This window comes from Pleurodeles waltl, chromosome 2_2 (assembly GCF_031143425.1).
Source record: "Pleurodeles waltl isolate 20211129_DDA chromosome 2_2, aPleWal1.hap1.20221129, whole genome shotgun sequence".
Lineage (NCBI taxonomy): Eukaryota > Metazoa > Chordata > Amphibia > Caudata > Salamandridae > Pleurodeles > Pleurodeles waltl.
The window spans coordinates 1,104,513,319-1,104,527,461 of NC_090439.1; the positions used below are offsets into that span (position 1 = coordinate 1,104,513,319).

A 14,143-nucleotide genomic window follows, 5' to 3' on the forward strand; every position below is an offset into this window, starting at 1 on the left:
AATGAAATGTTACTTACCTGTAATTATGATTCTCCACCAATGGTATCGTTCACAGATCCACGTTTGAACCATTCCCTCTTGTCAGGTTGAAATCTCCAGTATTTTAAATTAACAATAAACATTATTAACATGTACAGAGGCAAAACAGCAGAAGCACATTCATCTCATTTGAACATACTTAAACCTCAGCTAATGAAATGAATGTGTTGTGCAGTTCACTACCTTGACAGGTCACAAAAAGTAAGATTTCCCAGCACCATAGCGATGAAAGAAGTTAATGCATCGAGCCTCTGACCAGTGAGGAGGGTAAGGATAATAATGCTGGAAAACTGTCACTATTGGTACGTAACGTTTTTTCTCCAGCATTGGATCTTTCAAAGATTCACATGTTTATATCTGATTATCAAGCAGTAAATACAGTAGTGCATGGAAACTGGAATGCAGGGTTCATTGTAACAAGTTGCAGAGAACATGTTGGTCAACTAAAGAATCTGTCTCTGCATTCATGTCAGTAAGTAGCGTCTGATGAATGTGTGTGTGTTCTTCAACTTTGAGGCACAACATGAACTCGTGAAACAGTACCTTAGCATTAAGAATCGCAGCAGACAATGCACTTCTTATGGAGTGTGCAGTCACTTTCCCCTTGCAAGAATGGTTTATTTTCTTGTGACAAAAGCTGATGTCCTGTTTCAGGAGAGGACGTTCCCCTCCTAGTATCTAAAATACTGCAGTTTCCTTTCTCCCCAGGAAGACAGATTTGGAAAGAAGGAATGGAGCACCACAGACTAATCACATGGGACTCCAAAGGCAAAATAGGAGCTTTGATTGCACTTTCAACATCTGAGTATTGCTTAAATATTTTTGGGCTATCAAGGCTAGAGTTAGGCTCTTCGGAGAAGGCGGTTCCCACTCCTGATGTGGTCCATGGATTGCAGCCTTCTCCCTGCCCTTGGCATGATGTACATGCTTAGGCCTCTAAAATATTGATTGCATCACCTTGTCTGCCTCAGTCTGTAAAAAAACATTTCCCCACAATATGGCTCTTCAAACGTTCCATGAAGAAACAGGGATTGACACACTTTATTCTTCTTAAGTCATCATGGTCACCTCTATAGTCTGTAAAGGATAATGACATACTTGTATTCAAAGATAGTTTCTGCTTCTTCTGATCCAAAGTACCCTCTGCCATCAACGAGGATTTAGGCGGGAAACAGGGCAGGTGTTCAGGTGAGCTAGATTTTTTTATTTTTGTAGACAAAAAGCATTCAGGATTTTTTAATGTCTTCTAACTATGAGCTGGTACTGAATGAGTCATTAACTCCCTTAAAGCCATAATAGCACCTGCGTCTTTGGAAACTCCAAGTTAGGCATCTCCAGATGCTTTTGGTTTCACATCTTCTTTCTGGGAGGAACTGAAGAGGTACTTCACACTATAACATTTCCTAAAGATGAGGCTTTCCCCGGGGGGGGGGGGGGTGGAATTCCTAAATGTGCATGGCGAACCTTCTGTTTCATTCATGCAGATTTTTGCAAACAACATAATTAAATACCTTATGGCCAGGATTCCGGTACTACAGGTGTGGATCACTGGTGAGAATGTTCCTTTGCCCATGGGTCTTCAAAGAGAGGACTTGCTTTCTTGGTGAGGCAAATATCTTCCCTGGCACAGATCCAGAAACAGGAACCCAAAAAAAACACTCACCACAAGGTGATGCTCAAGGTGAGTCTGCCCCAAGTTACCCTTGGGAGGAAAAAATGGTTTTGAATTAAGTAACTCTGAAGAAAACGATAGAGCACAGCTCTGTTCAGGAGCACCCTCAAACTTAACACACTGCAGAAATCTGAAATTTGCGAGTACTCAGCATTCGTGTCAGTGACTGCAGGCGAACGTGGTACTAAAACACAGTTGTTTTGCCTATGGGCATGTTATTATTGTTTACTATTATATTAAACTATCAGGGATCTCCAGCCTGTATACAGGGAATGACTCATTAGAATCTATGAAAGATCTAATGCTAGAGAACTCTTAATTGAAAAAAAAGAATCAAATAAGAAACTGCATACTAACCGGAACTGCGTACTGACTTGCTGCCATTAGGGTAGTATCAGCTGACGTTCCTCCTTACCAACAGCGAACTTCTGCCTGTTCACCTTTTTTGTAGACCAGGAGAGATCAGTGACTATGGAAACTTATTTTTATTGCTGAAAAATAACTCAGTGTGTTGGAGCATCACTGGTTAGGTAGAAGGTCCAGCTCAGAAGCTCTCTATTTGTTTATCAAACTGTAGGATTTAAATGAGGTATATGTGAGGAAACCCTATGTCTATGTTTGGTACCAAAAGCCTAGTACCAAAGGCATAACAACTCTTGAAAGAGACTGAAATTGCATAGTTTAATTCCCGTCTACACCCGACGCACCAGCGCTTTAATACTGAGCTAACTAGCACCATTGCATTGATTTTTATATGCTCAACTGATAATAATCTAAAATGCACAGAATCCGGAGATGCTAGAAAATTCCTGACCAAACTTGAATCACAGCAGGTACTTGGGTTTCTCCACAGAGGAATTCTGCCACCAACTAGAGTGGTGTTCCTATGATGATGACCTGAATAGAAGCTTTGTCCTTTTCCCTGGAGTGAGACCTACCTCTGGGCTTTAGCTTCTCAATTCTAGGGTGATTTGATTTCTTATCTTGAGAAGTTGCACTAGGAATGAATGTGAATCTGTGTAGGAGGTTTCTGGATCTTTCCTGATGTCTTCAAAGTTTCCACACCATTAGTGGACATAAAGTAAGCCTCAATGTATTGAATGCAACCTATGCTTTGACATTTAAGAAACTGTGGCTGTGAAGGTATCGTCAACATCTGGCAAGTCAAGGTTGAACCTATTAAGAAATATTTATCTTTGAAAAAATTGTTTCAAGATTCTTTACATAGGCAAACATTATATGGGCATGTCAGTGAAGTTTCATATTTGAAAACCTAGCTGCTTTCTTCTGCAGCACATGTTGGACAATTACATTCTTTCATTCAAATATTTAGTAAATTAACATTTTAATGATTCTGTGTCCTAGTATCACTCTAAAAGAAATGCTTAGCAACCGTGCAACTATTGCTTGTGAGTCTGATTCTCAAATGTTCTCAAATGTTAACTCATGTGTCTGTCAAGACTTACACCTAGAATAAGTCAGAATGTATACCTGCTCACATTATGCATGATTCGCAAATGTTAGTCCTGAAGTGCGATATATGTGTGCGTATTATCCAAGTTACAAATATAATAGTCACAAATGTATTATGACTGTGATTGAAAAATTGTAAATCTGCATGAGAGTATTAAAAGAGTGGCAAGGAAAATGCAATGCAAGGATGGCGGTCACCTTTTGGGTAGTCCCAAACAAACAGTGACCTTCCCACATACATAAGGTTCTAACTTAAACTCAAATGCATTTGCAATACGTAGAGGAGTGCACCATTCAATCCTGTTTTGTTAGAATGCTGGTAGGAAATGATGGCATGTGTAAAAATATATATATATAACTAGAACAATTTTCCAGAACTATAAAGTTTGCCTTCAGGGAAGTGATGTATGGGGTTTATTATCTGGGAGTACTCGCCCTGAAGAAGACACTGAAACGGAAAGAGAGAAACATTAAGATTAAAGGTACTTGTCTGGTAGGAACTTGAACTCACGTGTTGTGAGAAGAGGAGATCCAGTACTGAGACAAGGGGTAGTTCATGTCCTCTGGGACCACCCGCTCATACTTGGAGTCCATCAGCATATTTTCCCGGGAGAAAAGGTATGCTAGAAACTGGAAGCAAACAACACAAACAAAAATGTTAGAATTGAAAGATTTCTGGATTGAATGGCAAATTGTGCTTTTTCAACAAAAATGCATTATGAAATGAGCATTTTTTGAAAAACAATTTATTTAAAGGTAATATAAAATAAACACCAAACTCCCCAAGTATACCTATACAAAATATATTAAACAGTTTCATACTACCAAAGCCTATCTCGGCACAGATATAGACTCAAGTGTGCATGTTTCTTGCAATACAGAAGCAGGCCTTGCAATAATTATTCCTTGATCATAGTATTGATTCCACCAAGTCTCTTTGGGCGGAACACTTTACAGGCAGAAAGTGCAAGGGAATACAGGGAGTGCAGAATTATTAGGCAAGTTGTATTTTTGAGGATTAATTTTATTATTGAACAACAACCATGTTCTCAATGAACCCAAAAAACTCATTAATATCAAAGCTGAATATTTTTGGAAGTAGTTTTTAGTTTGTTTTTAGTTTTAGCTATGTTAGGGGGATATCTGTGTGTGCAGGTGACTATTACTGTGCATAATTATTAGGCAACTTAACAAAAAAAAATATATACCCATTTCAATTATTTATTATTACCAGTGAAACCAATATAACATCTCAACATTCACAAATATACATTTCTGACATTCAAAAACAAAACAAAAACAAATCAGTGACCAATATAGCCACTTTTCTATGCAAGGACACTCAAAAGCCTGCCATCCATGGATTCTGTCAGTGTTTTGATCTGTTCACCATCAACATTGCGTGCAGCAGCAACCACAGCCTCCCAGACACTGTTCAGAGAGGTGTACTGTTTTCCCTCCTTGTAAATCTCACATTTGATGATGGACCACAGGTTCTCAATGGGGTTCAGATCAGGTGAACAAGGAGGCCATGTCATTAGATTTCCTTCTTTTATACCCTTTCTTGCCAGCCACGCTGTGGAGTACTTGGACGCGTGTGATGGAGCATTGTCCTGCATGAAAACCATGTTTTTCTTGAAGGATGCAGACTTCTTCCTGTACCACTGCTTGAAGAAGGTGTCTTCCAGGAACTGGCAGTAGGACTGGGAGTTGAGCTTGACTCCATCCTCAACCCGAAAAGGCCCCACAAGCTCATCTTTGATGATACCAGCCCAAACCAGTACTCCACCTCCACCTTGCTGGCGTCTGAGTCGGACTGGAGCTCTCTGCCCTTTACCAATCCAGCCACGGGCCCATCCATCTGGCCCATCAAGACTCACTCTCATTTCATCAGTCCATAAAACCTTAGAAAAATCAGTCTTGAGATATTTCTTGGCCCAGTCTTGACGTTTCAGCTTGTGTGTCTTGTTCAGTGGTGGTCGTCTTTCAGCCTTTCTTACCTTGGCCATGTCTCTGAGTATTGCACACCTTGTGCTTTTGGGCACTCCAGTGATGTTGCAGCTCTGAAATATGGCCAAACTGGTGGCAAGTTGCATCGTGGCAGCTGCACGCTTGACTTTTCTCAGTTCATGGGCAGTTATTTTGCGCCTTGGTTTTTCCACACGCTTCTTGCGACCCTGTTGACTATTTTGAATGAAACGCTTGATTGTTCGATGATCACGCTTCAGAAGCTTTGCAATTTTAAGAGTGCTGCATCCCTCTGCAAGATATCTCACTATTTTTGACTTTTCTGAGCCTGTCAAGTCCTTCTTTTGACCCATTTTGCCAAAGGAAAGGAAGTTGCCTAATAATTATGCACACCTGATATAGGGTGTTGATGTCATTAGACCACACCCCTTCTCATTACAGAGATGCACATCACCTAATATGCTTAATTGGTAGTAGGCTTTCGAGCCTATACAGCTTGGAGTAAGACAACATGCATAAAGAGGATGATGTGGTCAAAATACTCATTTGCCTAATAATTCTGCACTCCCTGTATAATAATTCTAACTTTCCCACAGGAGCAGAATTTCAAGCAGAGACATTGGAGATGGTGGGATGTAAAATGTGAGTCTGAGGCCTGTGTATGCTACCTTTGCAGATGTAATGTACTGCAGATAACGGGAGAGAGGGTTCCAAAATGGTGGCGACGATACCAAAAATCATGTGGCCTTAGTTTAGGGTGCAACGTCACAGAGAAGGCGTCAGCCGTTCCCTGGCAGTATGCAATATCGAAAAGCCAGTACTCACAAGAGGCAAGAAACTATCCATTTAATGTACAGCTACCCTCCATTTACGAAATGATAATTTTTATTACATCTTGGAACCATGCATTGTCAAAATCCTGAAAGCAAATGTTTAAAGATAAAATACAAATATCAACATGTGACGAAACAAAGGCTATGAAGAACAAAAAGAGACCATAATAATTAGAAAGGAAAGCAGAAGATATCAAGGGGGAAAAAGATCAAACATGAGACGTGAAAAGGAAAAAAAAGACAAAATGGCTCAGCGTAAATCCAAGAAAAGTAACTTGCAAAGAAAGCAGGTTAGCAACTAAGGGCCACATGTAAAAAAGGATGTAGCTTTCACAAATGGCAAACTGGGCCGTTTGTGAACGCTAAATATCCTTTTGCCATGTACCAACCATATTTTGCTATTCAGTACAACATTACTGAATCGTAAAATAGGGTTTGCGAGTTGGTATTAGGAAGGGGCATGTTATACCAAATAGGGGGTCGTAGGGCCATGTATGAATATTTTGCGAACGGAATGCGGTCCCAAATTATTAATCTTTTACCGACTCGGTGAAGGAGGTGTTAACCTATTCGCAAACAGAAAGAGGACCCCCTTGAACTCCTTTCTCTTTGCGAATGTGGGCGTCAACATTTTTTTAAGAGCAAGCAATGGTCCCACGGACTACTGCCTACTCTTAAAAAATGAAAATAAAACTTCTTATTTTTGTTTTTTGTAATGCAGCCTGTTGTGTTTTCCGTTAAGGAAAACAGCTTCATTACAAAAAAATGCTTTATTTATAAACCAATCACAGACATGATGGTCTGCTGACCCCAGCAGGCCACCAATCCTGTGAGTGCTGGCCATTCCCAATGCGTCGCAAATTACGGCCTATTTGGGAATCGCTAACTGTTAAACACACCGTAGTACGTCACATTTTGTGAGTTCCTAATTGCAAGTCGCAAAACAGAGCTCACAAAATGTTGAGACATGATGGTCTACTGACCCCAGCAGGCCACCAATCCTGTGAGTGCGGGCCATTCCCTATACGTCGCAAATTACGCTCCATTTGGGAATCGCCAACTGTTAAACACACTGCAGTACGTCACATTTTGTGAGTTCCTAATTGCAAGTGGCAAAACAGAACTCACAAAATGTTGCAATCGTACATATGGCCCAAAGAGAGAAAAAAGTGGAGAAAAAGATCCAGAAGGAAAAGGATCAACTAAATTGGATTAGGGCTGTATGAAAAGAAAAAGAAGAGAGAGAATAAAAGAAAATTAACTTGAGGAAAAGAAGAACAGGAACACAACTAAAAAAGGAAGGAGACATATAAAGAAACTAAAAGGGTGTTTCACAGAAATAAGGTAGGAAGATATAGGAGCAGTGTAAACAATCAGAGGAAAATATGCAAGAGTGGGTGATGAAGAGACCTGAAGGAGAAAAGATAAGTCACCGAGCTAATTACATGAATAAAAGCATGATATGGGAAGTGCAAATAAGCTTGAATTCAAAGCTGAGAAAGAAAAGATAATGTAAGAAATCTTGAAGGAAAAGAAAAATTTTGTTCAAATCTTTGTGAAGCAGGCTCAATATATTTGAACCACTATTTACCACACTTGTGAAAGGAAAAACAAAAGAAGAATTTCAGTGACCTTCGTCAATCCTACATGATATTGGTGAATATTTTGTTACAGTAGTAACAATGATACATGTTCTTAAAGCTCGGATACAATGACAACTACTCACCTCATCCAACTGGAAATATGGTTCGGACATCTCTCCTGGTGGGTCCTTCAGGTAAGAACACATGTATTCCCTCACTTTGCCAATGTCATTCGCCCATGCCTCCTGAACATGAGAGAAAGAGACCACAGTGAGTGGTGCAGACCATGATTTTAGGTAGTACAACATATTGAGCTGGCCCAGTCAAATCTCCATTGACTTGGGCCATCGTTGTAAAGCAATGGGCTAAGCAAACATAACAGTCCTAGTATAAACATGGATGCCCTGATCAGGGACATGCTGAGCGGCGCCCCAAAGGTGGGTGAGGTTGCAAGTGCCCTTCCAACTGCAGCAGACATTGGGAGGCAGGAGGATTGCCTTTGGACAGGACTGGAGCTCCCTCAGGACCAGAGAACTGTGGGACCAATAAGGAGCCAGAGCTGACTCTCATTTATACGCCATAACTCCTCTGCAGTCCACAGGCCTGGAAAAATTAAACTGGAGGCAGAACTCGGGGAGGGGATTCCCAGAGTGAGGGATTCTACAGTTTGGTGAAAGCCTGGCCCTCAAGGCAGAGAGAGCCTTAAGAGTGGCCTCTGCCTGAGCTCCTGCTAAGAGGAGGTGGACCTTGGATAAAAAGATAGCAGCACTTGGTTTCATGGCTGCTTGACCCGACAGAATCTTCCTGCATCTTGGTGACAGGCTATCTTTCCACATCATGTGCATAACTAATGGAACTGTTTGACACTGATATTCACATGTGCCGTCGCCCTGTGCCTCATTGTTGTTGTCACTGACTCCCCTGCCCTGCACAAAGCTTTGGGAAGGACACTGTTTAGTGATTTGTTTTAAGCCTATTTCCCTATATTATGTGAGCTGCTCTCTAAACAGCCAAAGTTGTGGGGCCAGTCAGATGACTAGATCTACCACAAGGGTGCTCATTGGTCGAATGCCCTGAAGCGCCCTTAGAGCTACTTAGGCCAATCTCAGCTACTGCGCCGGAGCTGCTAAGAAAAACACCGTGACTGGCAATGGTTCTTGTTGAACATATTAACGATTGCTGACAATAGCATAAAAACTAGCTTGACAATACTAACCGCATGTAGCGTGACAACACGTTATACAATAGTGTATAAAGCACTCTGCTGCCCTTCCGAGGCTCGGTCCACACTACATAAATATCCCCCCAAAATAAATATAGTTAAGACCTATATCCACCACCACTGTCCATGGCACTCTGAAGTGGCTGTTGGATGGCATGTTGGAGAGACAGAACCCACTGCAATAAATATTATATCAAAATCATTGTAGGCTTCGCTAGATAAATTGATAAATTGGCCAACATATTTGGCACTTAAGCCCTGAAAACTACTGTGGCTCTTTCACTATGCAATACCAATAAGGGTTTATGGGCAGGACAGAGTTGGAATCTAGTAAAGGGGTTGACCGACCACAGATGTCTACTGTACACTCCAAACTGGTCAGTTTCCTGTGCCTACCAACCTTCTGATCATGCTGAAGAAACTTCTGGAAGTCGTAGAGTGTTATCTGACAGAGCTCTGGCCGATCAACATTTCTGGATATAGAAAAAAAACAAAGGTTAAAAAAACAAAGGTAAACTGCAGTGTGAAACGGAAATGCAGAAACAGAGTTTAATGCAAATAATGAACCCAAGGCCCTTCCACGCTACCCGTACTCTTGCCTACTCAGTACTACTGATATCCTGCATCTTTACCATTGCTTTTGTAGTCACAAACCTGCAGGTTTTTGTCAACCCCATCTATGGAATTCACTATTTTTTAAACATATATATTTTTAATTTTACTCCAGCGTACCTTTACATTATCTAAGGTCGCTCACCTGAGACATCCACTCAGAAGAATTTAGCCGAATGCCTCACACACAAATGCTGCTTCCTTCCACTACTGACGATTACCATTATTCAGAAGCAGCAAACCAAAGCTCATGCTTCACTCATTAATGCTGACGGTCACACCTCCTATGCTAAGCCCCTCAGTAGGGGTGTCAGATAAACTATTGTCAGGGAAAGAACAAATATAAAGTCACACTATTTAAAGAAAAATATTAAAATATGAAGGTGGTGCATTATGGAAGGGGAACCAGGTGAAGTAGAAAAAGGGGGAATGGTGGGGCCATCATAGTTGGGCTGTAGAGTAGGAAAGATGGCAGGAGGAGAGGAGAGTTGGAGGGATAGCAGCATTGAAGGTGGTTAGCCCCCTTGTGACTGGTTCAAGAACACCACCAGAGTGGGCAAATACCCTATGAGGCAAGGTAAGTGCCTGTCTCGCATTTACGGCACGATTTAAAGAGACAATTACACTTTTCTCTGGACGCTGCACTACTAAATTGATTTTCTTGGTTTTCTTAAAAAGTTTTTAAGGGAAGTGAGGAAATAAGGTTTTATATAAGACAAAGAATTAAAAACATTACACTTGTGTTTCTGATGTCCAGTCTGGTGGCTGGGAATTATTCTATGCTAGAGAATAAAAGGCTGTCCATTTTAAAGGGGGTATTTAGTGAATGATGTGACAATAGAACTCAAAACCAATGTAGTTATCATCAAACAAAGCAAAATTATGAAATGCCTATTGTTGGTGGATGTTTGTGACACAGAGTTGGGTATAAAGAACAGTTTTCTTGTCTCTAAAAGCCTCTACATATTGATCTAATCCACTGCTGTACGCCATTGGTCCTAAACCAAAGAAGAAAACTGGCCCTGTGCCAACTGGCTGGAGAGCAAAAGATAGCCCAACCAGGTGCAGTGGACTCCTTCACATCCTTAGTGGTGTTACTGGGCACCTACTACACTAATGATACCCATGCCCCAGATCTGCTCTAACGCATACTGCTCATGTTGTAAAGGCCAAAGAAAGATATTGGAGATACTGAGTGAACCTGTCTTCTTAGGGGGACCTCAGAAATGGTTTTGTTGCACCCACACTAGCTTTTGAAATGGACTAAAACATGTAAGCTTGCGCAACTAAAACTGCCCTAGTTTCCCCAACAACATTTTCTTTCTTCCCCAAGGAATTCAAGATGGTTTTCAGATGCCACAAGAAGAGTGTGTCTTATTTGCCGTACCACTGGCATGACATCATGCAAACTTCTCAGGGGGTAATACAGGAAGCTCCATCAACATTACGAATCAAGACCAGTGCATAGTATATGCAAAGCCTCCATTGCTCACCTCACATTTCATCCACATGAATGAAACTTCTAATTGATTAGCCAGATGAGATCAGGGTGACTGCACTGCCTTGAAAAACATGGGAGTCACACTGAGCTCTTTTGTGTTTGTCTACTGTTGTCACTGCTTCAGCTATTTCTTTGAGTGACTCAAAACAATGAACTATTCCAAACTTTAGATCTATGTGCTGATATGTTTGTTGAGTATTGGTGTTTTGTTGTGTAGAGTTTAATTATGGTAATATGTGGAAGACCTTACTGAATCCTCAGAGTATATCCAGTATATGCTTGACCAACTGAACTGGAAAACATGTCACTGGAAGTGTGCCTGTCCGAAGTTCATTCATCTAATTTAAGTTAAATTGTTTAGCAAGCAAATGTTTGAACTCTCCCTAATAAACTGAAGGTTCATGCGTGGAGCCTGTGCCAATTGCTATTGGTGGACCTTCCCTATGCAGCCAGGTTGTGGTGTAAGCATCCTGTGCTGTAGGTGATCTACGAGTCATCTTTGCAAGGGCGTACAATGGCCAAGAAGTTCAAATTATATTTTACATAGGCGCTAACAACTATTGAATGAGGCTATTCTAGTCTCTGTGTACTAGAGGCAGCCCATTTGCTAAACATCTTGGCTAAGATGTTAAGTTCTATATTACACAGATGTCAGGCACCATGAGAAACAATATTTACTTGGAAATCGTTTTGTTTTGAAAACTCTATGAAGTGCCGGCAGCCTGCCCATCTTCCTACACTCTTTGGCCCAGAGCCTTCAATGTGGCTAGCTGTACATTGCTCTAAAGACATCTGCATGGAAACTATTTGGCCTTGAGGTCTACGCATTTTGTAGATGCTGTATAGACAGCTTTATCTCTGACAGTTCTGTGGTGATGTTGTTCACCGCCCCCTCTTTTCTCTCCAGAGAGTCATCCAAATGTGAACATCTGCAAACAAAACTGCCTTTTCCCTCACCCGTGGGTGATCTAGGGATGTGGAGATACTGGAGAAACTTGCAGGCCCCTCTGAAATTTCTGTACTGTCTGTCAGTTTCTTCCCAACAACTACATTCACAGGACAAGGCATGCTAAGTCAAGGTCTGGTGATGACTACACCTTCTGAGAGTGTATTAAGATTACCCTTAGCTTCTTCAGATTTTACTCTTTAGTTTAAGTGTTCCTTCCATTATGAAGCTGCTTCTTGTCAACAGGGTCTGCACTCAGCTTAGAACTCTGTACCTCTCCCAAAGTGCCACACTGCTACGTACTAAGGGCCTGATTGAGATCTCCGTAGATGGAATACTCCATCACAAACATGACGGATAACCCATCCACCGTGCTACGATCTCCATAGGAAATAATGAGGTCGTAATGTGGCGGACAGGATATCCGTCACGTTTGTGATGGACTATTACCTTCCAGTAAGATCTAATTCAGGCCCTCAGTCTTTGTTAGTGAAGTGGTATTTTTAAGTCATCTTGTCTAGAATTCTGAGAAGATCTGCCATAGGTTGACATCAGTCATTTGTAACATAGCTTGTGGCTTCATTCCTGTACTCGGTATGTCGGGCATCAAGGACAAGTGATCGAGATTCACCTTGGTAAAAAAAAGAGACTTTAATATGCAAGACCCTGACCACAATACTGCCAATACTTCATGTGACAGAAGGAGTGAGTTGTGAAGAAGAAAACTCGCTGATGTCTATTAGGGATTCTGAATGTCCCACATGCTTCCTTTGCTCTCTGCAGACAGTCCTCAGGGAGTGCCTCCAGTGCTCACTGCTCACCTCTAAGCGCTTTGTATTGATACTTTTGGAGATGCTTCAAGATCTGGCATACAAAACTGAAGTTAAAGCTTTACCATGGCTGCAGCCAGATTGAGGACATCATTCTCTGGTTATGTGGTTTACAATGCCACAAGAGTCATTCTGTGGCAGGGAAGCTTTCACTCTTTCTTGTGACACATGCTGTCCCTGTTGAGAGTGTGTGTGTGTGTACATGTGTGTGCATAGACAAGTGAGGAACCATGCACAGACATCTGTTCTTTGTGTAATTGAAGGGTAGTAGCAACCCGTCTTATGCCTGTTTGCTTTGTCAGGGAAGCTTCACTGCTGCTGACCATGGTGTACCTCTGGTGTGTGTTAGTGAAGCCTGGTAAAAACATTTTCACACAAAAGTCAAAATGACTGGCTTTGTCAATGTTTGTTGTGTGAACCCTGTTATGTGTATCTGCATCACTCGCACACAAGCACAGCATGTCTAATAGCTCATCTTGAATCACACTTATGAGTTATTAATGTGCTAAAGTGCTCAGGTCTAATGACTGTGGGTCGTCGCTCATCACCTTATTTCAACCCCAAAGCTTGTTCCTATGGAGTAAAACATCAAATGACTTGTCCATCAGTGGACAGACAACAGTTTAAGGGTGATATGCTACAAGATGTAGATCTGCATAACACCCTTGGTTTCCTCCTCATTTCACCCTGCACACTGCAAAAGGGGACTCTTTAACACTAGTAGCATTGCTGTCCCTACCTCACCTTCTAGACAAACTATGTTGTATTTCCATCAATTTCCCACCCCAATGACCTATTCACCTGCCTCATCCCAGTCTTGAGCCAAGTTCAGGCACACTGACAGTACCCATCTCCAGCCAATGGCCAGCCTACTGACCATACCTGTCTCCATCCAACTCCCGGGCCATTGATCGTCACTGCCTCCATCCAACTTCAGGCCCAATGACAGGCTTCCTCTCCACTCACCTGCTGGACCACTAACTGTAGCCATCTCCTCCAAACTTTCAGCCTATTGACAGCTTCCATCTACACCCACCTCACAGACCACTACAGTCCCCACCCGCTGCCCAATATTAGCATTAAGGAAACTGAAGAACCCCTCTTTTCTTTTTGGCTCAATTTTTAAATGTTGTCAGAAACTGAACGTAAATACATTTTGGTATTTTAACAGGACCACATAACCACACCATCTCCCACCAACAGATTGTCACTATATGTAACACAAATTTCCTGTCATTATCAGAAATCAGAAGCATTGTGTACCTTACAAACTGTAGTGTTCTCACTTGTCATTCGTCAGTACTTTTACAAACACTTGCGTAGAAACCTCACTTTCCACATTTCCTGCAAGAAGCATTTGTAGCCATATAATTCATACCACTAGAAGCAAGGTTAATGGTACCAAATCTGCAGCTTGCCAAAGTTAGATTTAACAGAATCACTAGAAGGTTTCTCAAATGTGTT

The 14,143-nt window shown here is 41.5% G+C and overlaps 1 protein-coding gene across 3 annotated transcripts in view; it reads right to left on the minus strand.

Moving 5' to 3' along the window:
* The window catches only part of LOC138282889 (1-phosphatidylinositol 4,5-bisphosphate phosphodiesterase gamma-1-like), a 576,794-nt gene that overhangs the window by 258,956 nt on the left and 303,695 nt on the right, over positions 1–14,143 (minus strand). For all 3 annotated transcript variants that reach the window (XM_069220895.1, XM_069220894.1, XM_069220896.1), the window contains 3 exons: positions 9,191–9,263; positions 7,712–7,813; positions 3,696–3,814 (listed from right to left, as the gene is read on the minus strand). In XM_069220895.1, the coding sequence (XP_069076996.1) occupies positions 3,696–3,814; positions 7,712–7,813; positions 9,191–9,263 (294 nt within the window). The remainder of the gene's footprint in view (positions 1–3,695; positions 3,815–7,711; positions 7,814–9,190; positions 9,264–14,143) is intronic.